We start from the raw sequence: 12,156 nt of genomic DNA on the forward strand, positions 1-12,156 counted from the left end.
CAGGATCTCTGTAAAGATGTTGTGCTCCTAGCGACTGCCACCGTGAAAACACGATCGACTATATAACATTAAATTTATTATACCATTCCGATTAGCAAATCAAATTAAATCAGATTAAAAGTCATCCGCTTACGTACCGGAATAGGCGATTCTATGATTTAGACAAGTGGCCAAACGTTAATTTTCGAAGAATAAATGGCAGGTGTACCATTGCCGTCTAGTAATGATTAACAATTAGCTCGCAATTATGAAATGCTCAGCAGTTTTAAGAACTTCTTTTAATTATTTTACACTGCCAAATCAAGCATTCTTTCGAATTCATAAATATTTGTTAATCTATGCTTAAAGTAATTCCCGTGGTCAACGGCTTATATAATCTGCTAATAACTCCCTGCGTATCTTATCTTAGCGTTAATAGACCCGTTCTTGTCTTGTCGGTCTTGTATCGAACTGTTTTCCTTCACGTTCTACTTCCTACGAGTTGCAACGGCTAGCTCAGAGTGTTTGATTGTTCATCCCACCAAATTTTTGATCTGTGTGATTGCCCGACCAAGAAGAAGAAGGCAGGGTTTTAGGGTTAAGTTAAGCTTTATTACCAGACCACTCGATATGGACTCCTACGGTCCTCGCCGTCTACTGCGCGTCGTCAATCCTTCGTCGTCCTCGACAACGGAATCCGTCTGTTAAAATGGGACCTAGGATATTCTGGTGGCAGGATGTGAGAAGGTGTGACGTCCATTAGGTCTAATCAAAGCCAAAACCACCTTTGCTAAACACCCGGAAGCGCTCGTCACTTAGGACCGTTAACCATTGACTCCACACCAGGTCCTGGCCGTTTCAGTCACTCGTAATGATTATCCTTTTACACCGACTGGTTTCTTCTTTTCTGGTCTTCTCACTGATTCGTAGAGCACGCTTTCGGAAACTGTCTAGCCGCGTACGGTCTGCGCGACTCGTGACCGTGCTCTGCCCGACTATCCTCTTGCACGTATGACCTACGCGTATTTAGCTGACTGGCCGCGGCTATCCCGGTATTTTCCTTTTGCGCACGGGTCGCTCCTGTCCAAGATCCACAAATGTTTCGTTAGTTCACGATGCGTCCTTTTTGTGCTTGTCCAAAGTCCACACCATTACAGGTTGACCTCTGTGCCCATTGTCGACTCGAGTCCAATTCCCACCGCGGACCACACGGTCTCTCCGTTTTACCTGGCTGCCGATGGCTCCTCCCGCACTCCAGCCTTCTTCGCTGTTGCTAGACCGATCTCCTGTTCCTCGATTCGTTGGGAGTTTTAAGACTCCTCACAGTCTCTTCCCAAGCCCCAACTTACATAAAAAACAAATTATATTTGATTTGCTTTATATCACTTAAATCAATTATTAAATCTGGTTTTAATGTGCAGAGCAGGATTTTAATATATTTGATATATTTTTTAAAAGTAAGACGTAGTTTCCAGCAATTGCAGTTGTAGTCCCAATTGATCCAAGTCTGAAAAAATGTAAACTGTTAATAACAAGGCATATATATAAAAAATATAAATAATATTTTGGTTAATAATTTTGAAATATTATTCATAAATTGTTTTTGTTTGTTTTGTATTTTTGAATATATATTATATATTGGATGTAACAAAGTAACCTCTTAACGAGGTGAGATAGAAGTAATGATGGCGCCAAAGACCAATATAATCTCTGAGTAGAATGCAATTGCTTTTGCAGCAATAACTGTTAGCATGCACTTGATTGAATTATTAATCAAATCGAGTATGCTAGAGCTGCAAAAAATTGTTTACAAAATAAATCAATGAACATTTTAATTAGGTCGAAATAAAGTATTTGTTGTTTGATTGGAATTGATTTTTATTATTACTTTATTTACATATAAACAAGAGGAATTTTATCTGTACCCCTTCGCCTTCCAAAACGGCTTTTGTGCGGAGGTGTGTCGAGCTAATATTCTTTTTATTAGCTAAAATTGATGCTCATATGCATAGGTTACGAAAGCGAATGACAAGAAGGCGAGCAGCAGAACGCTAAGCCAAAACGCGTAAGAGCAAAAGAGAGAGAGAGAGAGAGCGCGGGAGAAAAGAGCTTTGCTGATCGCTCAGCTTCTATGTACATACATATATGTAGAAAAGGAACGATACTATTGCACAGCTGAGGTGCCGCAGAGCATAATTGTGTCTCTAAAGTTGGCATGTTTACCATAAATGAATTTAAGAACTGCTGACGACTGCGAGACCCAACATACTCCGCCCGTGGCTTTTAACAGCAATCCCGTTGGTGTTCTTAATACAAGTTTTCTTTCTTAACAAGGACCAATTCCTCCACAACTAGACCAGACTTGGGAATACGCCACTTAGATCGCTGCTGCACTATGGTTAAATAATCTTCAATTTATCGGGACCAAAAAATCTGCTGCAGATAGCGATCCGCTGCCAGTCATCCAAGCGATTATAGTTTAGCGATTTAAGTTCGTCACATTCGGAAAAAACCCTGCACTGATTCCGTGTCTGCCCTGAGTTCAGAAGTCTCAGTTCAAGCCACTAGTTCTTTGCCCCAACAAAGTAAGTTGCATTGTTGGAACACATTTTCGTGGCCTCCTTTTTATGCATATAAAGTGATCCTTGATCAGATCCAATTGTATCGCCTTGGTTGCAAAGAAATGGAAACACAAACGAAGCATTTCACATAAGCCTTACTGCATAGCATATTTGATGTTCTATTATTTCCGCATAGATTCCAATGGAATCCGTAGTCTCCAGCGTCTTGAATTGCTACTCCATAAGCGATGGCTCGCTCCTTGCATAAATTGCCGCAAGACTGGTCATCAACTGAGACAGTGCAACTTCTCCAGTCCCCTTGCTTCTCCTGGGAATCTTGCCCTCGCCTTCGACACCAGAAAGATCACAGCTTGCGTCTGACTCACATCATGCTGTCGAACCGTCGGCATGGAACGTATTCTGCTCTTTTTGCACAAGATCTTGGCAAGGATGTTATGGTTCTACCCACTGCCACCGTACTAGTGAAAAACCGTTCAGGAACCTTTGTTTCTTGTCGTGCTGTTCTCGACTCTGGATCTCAATTACACCTTAGAACATTATTCAGACAGATGGTTTTTTCAGTAAATATTTCAATGCGATCTCGAAAGGCTAACTACTCGACCGACATCATTGCTGTTATTGGCTCCAATACAAATAAAATCAGCCCTGCTTAAACATTGATATTTGCAGCTGGAAGATACCCCAAAGTCTTAGGCTCGCGGACACAGTCTCTTCTACGAACTGCTCATGTCAGCTGTGGGATTATATTTCCTTACCTAAGTTCCTCTCTCGCGCTCTCTTTATCTCGTACTCTCTCGCTTGCACCTTTGGCTTAGCGATCTTCTGTTCGCTCTGCAATTAAGCAGCTAACATCAATCGCTTTCGTAACTTATGCATATGCTGCGCATCGATGCAGAATTTCGTTCGAACAAACAAATAAACCGTTATAATTCGAACTCCCTACACACTAACTCGTCTTCCACTTCTCGGAAAATAGCGAATAAAAAAGCTTATTAAGTCAACGGTAACGTTCACACAATTCTACCATGGCAACAGCAACAACAACAAACCTACAGAACAGCGACTCGAAATTCGGTTTCAGCGGAAAAATTAGTGCAAAGAATATTAGTGGTAGCAGTCCGTTACTTGGCTATGCTGCCGTAGCTTCTCTGCATAGCTGAGGTGCCGTAGGACATAATTGTGTCGCAAAGTTGTCATGTCGACAATAAATACATTTTAAAACTGTTGCCGACTGAGAGATCTGATAATATATAGATATTCGGCTGTATCAGTCCAGGGAAATTGTTTCTACGTTGCCATACCATATTTTTATCCATATATTTTCTTGTCGTCTTAAGATGGTAACAATAACCAGAACGAAGTATTCTAGTCCCCCTCAAAAAGGAGTCGCTGTTAAGGTGTCAGTTTCTCTTTGGCGCTATGATTTTTGCCATATTGGCAAAAGGTTTTGGACCGAAAACTCGCCTTACGTAGATTGGTGATCCGGATTTTGTATCACCATATACCTTGTCGAAATTAAAAAAGAATTTTCGGCAATGGTGGGAGTTCACCGGGTCCCTTTAAAGGCACGGTATTTTGGGAATCACCATTGATCTGGTGATCTTACACCACAAAGTCCCTAAAACAGTTGACATAGTCTTTACCAAAATTCTGCTACACGGGTTCTTGATGAGATTGGGCTCGCCTCTTCGACCACTATCAGACTCGCCGGGCCTACGCCAGGGTGTTATTTAAATTAGTGATTATCTAGAGCTTAGTGCCTCCTCGGCGTCTTCAGGTAAACGGTTTTACGGGTTGTCCGATCCAAAGTCCTGCTTTCCTTGTTCTCCTGTCGTCTCGCTCTCCGGTCTCTGTTATATTCTTCCCTCCACCTTCTCTTTTTCCTAAATTTCTTTCTCCAAACTCTCAACCTGCCGTGACTTCGCACAGATTTGTCTTTCCGCAGTTCATCTCAGCACTTGTACATCCTCCCCTTGGACTTGCTACTGATTAGCTGCTGTGATGTTGCTGACAATTCAGGCATCTTCCTGGGAGTAATCTCAGCCAATGTAATCTCCCAACGGCGATTACGTCACTCTGTTAATCTGTGCAGGTCACAATGTTGCCAAAGCTGCGCAAGTCGGATATAATAATAATCGGCTCGGACTGCTTCCGAGTCCACTACGGCCTGGATCTTTTTGTTATCGTCGTGACATTGGATCCGCTTCCCCTGCTCAAATGGCGGTGAGCGACAGGTTGGACATCGATGTTCCGAAGAAAAGAGAGAATCGTCTCATTGTTGATCAGTGGCGTTTATTGGTAAATTTTCTTTTGTACTTGTAAGCAAGTTTCTCAACGTCTTCTGACTGTAAGGGTAGTAATAATATAGGTACATTTTATCAGTTCCAGTGGCTCACATGCGAAGATTGATAAATTCTACAGCATCAGTCATCAAGACTATAAAGTGGCGGAACAGGAATCGCACCAAACACCATATGGGTTATATTAGATTATTCAGTAGGATAAGTTCACCGGATAAGATTAGCATCCTTACAGATGGCGGCCGAACAATGACAAAACAGGATAATCAGGACATTTAACACCCATCGTGGATTAAAGCCACACAAGTATGAAAAACACAGACAGAAAATTGTAGGTTTGGGACGACGATCATTAGAAGGCACGCGACTGCAGAAGCCACATTTTGTACGGGGCGCACACACACGGACGGAAAATTTTCGCATAGCAACAGCGGAAACAACACGGAATCGTCTGCGCACACGACACGAAACACCCAGGGAACATACACACGGACGCAGGCAAATACTCTCGCATGGCAACACAGACCATGCGGGATTGTCGGCGCACATGACGCTGAACATAGGCAAGTTCGGGACACGAAGCCCAAGAGCACGTAGCTCAAGCAGAGCTTCTCAGAGAGAAAAAAAAAAAAAAACGAGACCCGACACGAAAAGGAGAGAAGAAAGCAGAGTGCAAGGTCAGCGACGGCGCCGCAAGCGGCGTCAACGCCACCAGAAAGCATAGTTTTTCACAGCCGCTGGCTCCGGCTTGGGATTGTGGAAGACAAGACGTTCGAACCATCGGGTCACCATCTCCGTCCTCATAATGGCGGATGTGCTGGAAGACCTGCTCGGCATGGATTTCCTGTGTTACGGAGCAGCGCTACTTCCGTTGCGTAATCCAGCCTTACACTAGGATTAGAAACCACACAGAAGCCGCCTCACAGGCGTATCTCGAGAAACGCAGGCCGTTCGGCAAAAAGCTTTTCGCCAAGCAGCAAAAAGAATCCGATTCCAGGACCTGGAATCGCAGACAGCCACAACCAGCCCCTCTTGCGGGACTGCTGACGCCAAGTACGACTCGGAGGAAGAGCCGCGACGCGGCGCCAACCCGAGAGTTATTCAGAGCCTTGGATTGAACCGTTCCTCGAGCGAGAGCTATTTCGCTTCAACATCCTTGCCGGCGTGTCTCACAATGCTGATCCGGGCAGCCGGGCTAGGAGCAAACTGGGACTACAGACGCCCCTCGCCGACAGCCTCAAGTCTCACCACTAATCGTAAATTTTTGATTTTTTCACAGCCTACGACATTCGAAATCGCCGCACAAGGTTTTCAGACCAGCGGAAACAAGAATTCCATGACCGCGATCGCTGGCTATCGATAACACGAATATTCGATCAGCAGATGTTCAACTGCTCAATAACTTCGAAGAACGCAAGAGTAAACAGACCATGCCCAGAGACAACGGCCCCAGGACACAATCTTCACCGCTCGTCCCCATCGGGTCACGCTTACACACACCCGGCACAAGGCGGAATCCACCAGAGGAGCCGCCGCGAGTAACGCTCACGCCGCCGCCGCCCTTAGTCCTCATCGCAGACGCCGACAGATCATCCCCGTTCAGCGCATCCTGAGGCGAAGGGCTGACGTTGGAGGACATACTTCGCACCTGTGTAAAGAGGAGGAGCCAGTGGTTTTCCGTTTTGGTGGATTCCCAGCGGACCTCACAAACGCCCTACAATTGTGCCCTCAACCACGGAGACCACGGGGGATTGGGCCTTACCCGAGCCATCCCAGCCACCACCAGCCAGAGCCCCACCAGGACTCTCGGGAGTACCGCAATAGCACCACAGAGGAATAATATTCTTCGAACACCCCGCTGTACCGTAGGCGGTGATTGCCCATGGACACACCAGCGACCAGCGCAGCCCTTTAACGCGCACGAAGTTCTAAGCCATTTGATAGTTGGTGGATAACAAATTGAGTTTAAAGTTTTTTTTCGTCTATTTTCATGTGGTTTTTTCACTTACATAATTAATGATATCCAAGCCTTCTGCTTAAACGATAGTTTCGTTGCAGTAAAGAGAGTGCAAGGTAATTGGCGTCCATTGAAAATAATTTCAGTTTGTCCAATTGCAGCAAAATTTTCTACTGAGATCAGCATAAATTTTGATAAGTCGATAATCTGAAAATATTTATGATAAAATGGATGTAATTTTATAATTATGATGTTTGTAACGCCATATATGCTGACGCTTGTATCAGGTATACAAGAACGCGATTGAACGTATACAAAATTTGTATTCTTGATCAAAATCAACGATATGAATCCTCTGTCCATACTAAGTGCTAAATCTCAAAACATATAAAAGCTAAATTTACGACTTCAAATTAAGATTATGAAGATACTAGTAACGAATACGCTTCTCTTTTACATCGACGAAAAAATTTGGATATATTAGACCACAAAGTTAGAAAAATATTCTTTTTTCTTGCATTCTTACACGCCAAAAATAGTACATTTCGACATTTTGAAGCAATATATTGTAATGTATAAAAAGAAATTGCAAATAATGTTGAACACATGTAATGCACTTCGTAAACTAACATTGATGGAAGCTATTAATATAGAGTTGATTTCATTGCAAAACATCTGACCAAAATCTGGCCACGGATGTGGTTTCTAACATATAAACAAGGCTGCGTATGTAATGTGAGTACAGAATTCCACAAATATTTGGATACAAAAAAAAAAAAGAATTTTGAATAATACATTTAACTAAAGCGCGTTCGTCTGTTATTACCTTCAACCAGGATAGAATTCTATCGGGTTGATGGTTAATCATATACTGTTTATGGGAAAGACAAAGAATATGCTACCCATAGGAATATAATTAATAAGAACACACGAATGGGTTTTATTAATATATGCTCTATTTATTTGTGCTCTGATTTTTTCGGAGATGCAGACTACCTAAGCAAAAGCTTGACCTCAAAATATAATCCTTTAATCATACGCTTACAAAATTAGTTTAGTTGAATAGAAAGAGGGCGAAAAGAGAAGAGCGCTGCAGGTTCAGTGGTACACATATGCGCGCATGACTGGGCGCTGGAGATCTGCTCCTAACATAGTCCCCCCGTTGGAAGAGGTACGGTTCCAACTACATCGGAATCGGTGGGCAGAACGGCTAGTTTGGCTTTCTTGATTAGACCCGTAGCTGTACAGAGCATAGCTACTATGATGACGCCGTCCCCGCAGGGTCTGATTTCCTGGATGCTCTCAAGCTGACATCTCAACGGTGGAATGTTGTCCTCCTTCAGCAAAACTATGTAAACTTCCAATCCCATCAGCTAAGCAGAGAGAGATTTCGATGCGAACCGCAGCTCAAGAACAAAACAAAATTTGTAGCATTGTCACTCCAAATAGTACGCGGACTGCCTCGAAGGCTGATGAATCTTCTCAGTGCTGCGATGAAAGAATCCATCATCAGATCCTGGACATCTGCCAAATGAGCTGCCTTCGTGGAAAAGCAAACAAAGACGGCGATATAGCTCTTATTGGGTGCCTTATTTCTGTTCTCTGCCTTATGATAAGTTGGCCCACAATACACTTGATTTGCTGGCAGGCTTCCCATTACGGGCTCCCCAAGTCTCAGACTTCATTTTAAAACATCGGACGCATTGCAGAAGCAATGAAGCTCCGTTAATCCAAAGGGAATGCTCCAGCAATTCTCTCGGGGTACTCCTCGCGACACGACGTCTGCCGAGCTTATGTCTTTTATCATCTCCAGAACTTAAGCGATTCTGTTTGATACGAATACGTTAAATTCTCTTGGAGGTTGCCGAATCCACGCCAACACAATAGAAAAGTCTGACCAGCAATAAAAGGAACAATTGAAATTTATTGATTCCCTGATTAGGATTAGCTCAGCCAATAAAAGCGCTGCGGAAAGTTCTAAGCTTGAAATTTTAAGGCCTTTAGGCAGCTACTCTTGACTCGGCGCAGACCAGATTGACCTTCGATTCTCCATTGGTCTTCGATCGCAAGTATAAGCACGCTTCATTGTTGTTCTAGCCGGCAAATTGCCTGCCTAGCAACATCCAATATAACTGGTAGACGATGGCGGTGGCTAATACGTACATATATATATATGTAATATGCGCTATTAATAAAGATTAAATGTGATTTACTTTTGTAAATAACACACTTTTGGTTTTTCACAGCGCGAAATGTACTAACAGTTATATGTGCTTACATATGGTGACATATTCACATATTTAGTACTGTTCGAAGAAATAAGAATATACAGAGTGTGCACACAATGTAAACAATCCAAATCCGGAGCAAGCGATGCCGCGGCACTCTAGATCTTCAATTAATGTATAGAATCAATATGCCAAGCGGGCGATCTTGCTCCCGAAATAATGTAAACAAAAGGGCAGCACTAGTAAGATTTTTATCACAAGAATTTAGTCTTAAGTCGAGATCAAAGAAATAAAGACGTGAAAATTTCTTTTCAAAGTTTTTTTTTATTCTTAGCGTTGCCCTTAGTCAACTGACATTAGTTCGACTCATTAAAAAATCAACATTTCTCTATATGATCGAATGCCCGCAAACGTCAGCGAAAAAATGCGTTTTGCTTAAACGATATTAAACAGGACCGAGTTGCAGACTCCGATGGAAGTTGCGATTATTTCGGTGTCACCAAATGTTTGTGGGGAAGTCAACCAATATGCCAACCTTAGGATATTAATTAATTAATACGAACGAATTATTAACTGTTTATTTGTGCTCTGGTTTTTTCGGAGATGAAGATTGCCTATGCTTCAAAATATAAACCTATAGGAATACGCTTACAAAATTAGTATAGCTGAATAGATAACACGACATAAGATAGAAGAAAGAAGGGCGAAAAGAGAAGAGGGCTGCTCTTCTCGCTCCGAACAATATTCTTGATCAGAATCAATAGCCGAGTCGAACTGGCCATTTCCTTCTTTCCGCCCGTCTGTTCGTATTAATTTGGTAATTTCTTTTTCCAAATTTCTACCGATATTCCAGAAAACGTTGAAATTTCTCTTTCGCAATCATCCACTAGCTGAGTAACGAGTATCTGATAGTCGGGGAACTCGACTATAGCAATCCGCCTTGTTTTAATTTCTAATTATTCTAATTTGTCTGATATTTTGTATTTTTAATAATACTAGTAATAATATGTCTTCTGACTTGACTTTTGCTTTGCCAAAACCAGCGGTGGTTTTTTATAAGTTCTTTAATAATTCTATTAAAACTCCGTTCGCTTCGCGAGTGAATCTCCCTCGATTTGTGCACTATATCAAACATATTATTAAAACCTCTTTTTCTGTCTTCGTGTTCTGTTTACTCTCTCTTTTGTGCGTTGTCCGTAGTGCTGCTTAGTGTTGTTTTTGTATGCACATTAACTGCAGTGTCCACCCGCTCTCTCGTTCTCTCAAACAAAATCCAAAGTTCTAAGCGTGTTAAGTGCGATCTTGGGGTACATTTAACAGTTCGCTTGCAAGTTTTGATTGTGTATCTTGGTACAGTATGAAACGAATAAACATGGTATCTAATGTTGTCTTCTTCCAAAAGAAATGCCGTCAGGTAATAAAGCCTGAACCCTGAAAGCAGGGCTACCGTACAGCGAAGTCCTATCGTTGGTCACACGAGGCCGGTCACACATTGGTCACACATGACGGCCAAAGGCGAACTGGCTCGAGCTATGCTCCAAAACGGAGAAGTTTAAGCTGTACATGGGAGCAGAGCTCAGAGACCGAGCCAGCCTACGCACGGTAACGCAATCCAAAGGGCTCTTGATTCGTGACCTCGACGAGCTGACTACAGAGGACGAACTGAGGAGTGCGCAAGCAGAGGGAGCCAAGCGATCAACCACCAAGCGGGCACCCAGAAGTGCCCATTAGAGGGCAGAGGAGCACCAAAGGAATCACTATGATGCGCATGATTCAGTTAAATCTGAATCATTGCACGGCAGCCCAGGGCCTGCTAGGGCAGGCGGTGCGAGAACACAGGGCAGATCATGTGAGCTTTGTGAGCCCTACCGGAAAGAGGCTAGCCCAGGAAAGCTGCAATTTGGAGGTGCAGCAGCGTAGCTCAACATATATTATATAACTCATGTGCTAGGAGACAACGGGTTTGTTAGAGCAAAGGTGAGCAGATGGTGGGTGTACAGCGTATACCTAGCTACCAGCCTGACCATAAACGAGCTCCAGGCGGTAGACAGTCTGGCGTCGGATGCATGCTAGAGGTCTTTATTGCTGGCGACTTCAACACATGGTCAGTTCACTCACCAACTTGAGAGCTAGATGCATTCGCGACGCTGGACCCCAAAACCCACCCCAAACACCGCCAGCAACTCAACGCAGGAAGAAGTACAAAGAAGAAAGTTTCTTTCTTTGGTGAGTGGAGAAGTCGCAGAGCTGACGGCAGACGTGCTGATGAGACAGCTGAAGACTGCGTGTGACGCCTGCATGCAAACAAGCAGGACCCATAGACGTCACAGGGCTCCGGTCTACTGGTGGATCCAGGAGATAGAGACGGCTCGGAGTGACTGCCTCCTCGCCAGACGACGCCGTCGACGCTTCGGAGGTATGGAGTCATTTGCCGAACGCCAAGCTGAGTACAGAGTCCGCACGAAAACACTCAAGCTAGCCATACGGGAGAGCAAGCGGACAAATTTTTCGTCGACCTATGCAATGCAGCTGATGCTGTGACCCATGGGGAACTGCCTACAAGGTGGTGGTCAAGAAGTCATACAACCCAAGGAAGCTCCGCAGTATAGTTGTACAGTGTAGTACGCCCCGCCGACACTGCCGCAGATGGCCACGACGAAGCAGACGCCACGGTCAGCAGGGAGGACGGAAAGGCCCCCGGGCCCGACGGCACACCCAACAAGGCGTTTCGGCTAGCTCTCTTCCTTCACTTCCCGAATTGTTGGAAGATCCAAAAACTGCTGCTCCTCCCAAAACCAGGGAAGACACCCGAAGTGCCTTCATCGTTACTGCCGATATGCGTCAAGCTCTTGGAGAAACTGGCGTGCGTTCGGCTAGAGACGCCTTCTCAGACGCGGGAGATCCCTCACGGTCCCAGTGCGCATTTAGGAAAGCGCAGTCCACGGTCGACGCTGTCAACAGAGTGGTCGAAGTAGCGGCTCAGGCAATCGAAGGCACCAGATGGAAAGGGGGTACCAAACCCCTACTTCAACACAGCGCGATGGGACCGGATCCTAGACGAACTAATCGGCTTCGGGGTACCAGCCTACCTAGTTCGAATAGTGCGCAGC

The 12,156-nt window shown here is 44.2% G+C and overlaps 1 protein-coding gene across 1 annotated transcript in view; it reads right to left on the reverse strand.

The window, feature by feature from the left end:
- Positions 1-1,275: 1,275 nt before the first annotated feature.
- LOC113563908 overlaps positions 1,276-12,156 on the reverse strand; it is a 50,480-nt gene continuing 39,599 nt past the window's right edge. The window contains exons 3-4 of the mRNA XM_026977156.1: positions 6,871-7,025; positions 1,276-1,486 (exon numbers count right to left, since the gene is read on the reverse strand). Of these exons, the coding sequence (XP_026832957.1) occupies positions 1,390-1,486; positions 6,871-7,025 (252 nt within the window). The 3' untranslated portion in view covers positions 1,276-1,389. The remainder of the gene's footprint in view (positions 1,487-6,870; positions 7,026-12,156) is intronic.

Source organism: Drosophila erecta, unplaced genomic scaffold (genome assembly GCF_003286155.1).
Source record: "Drosophila erecta strain 14021-0224.00,06,07 unplaced genomic scaffold, DereRS2 tig00000021-arrow-pilon, whole genome shotgun sequence".
NCBI lineage: Eukaryota > Metazoa > Arthropoda > Insecta > Diptera > Drosophilidae > Drosophila > Drosophila erecta.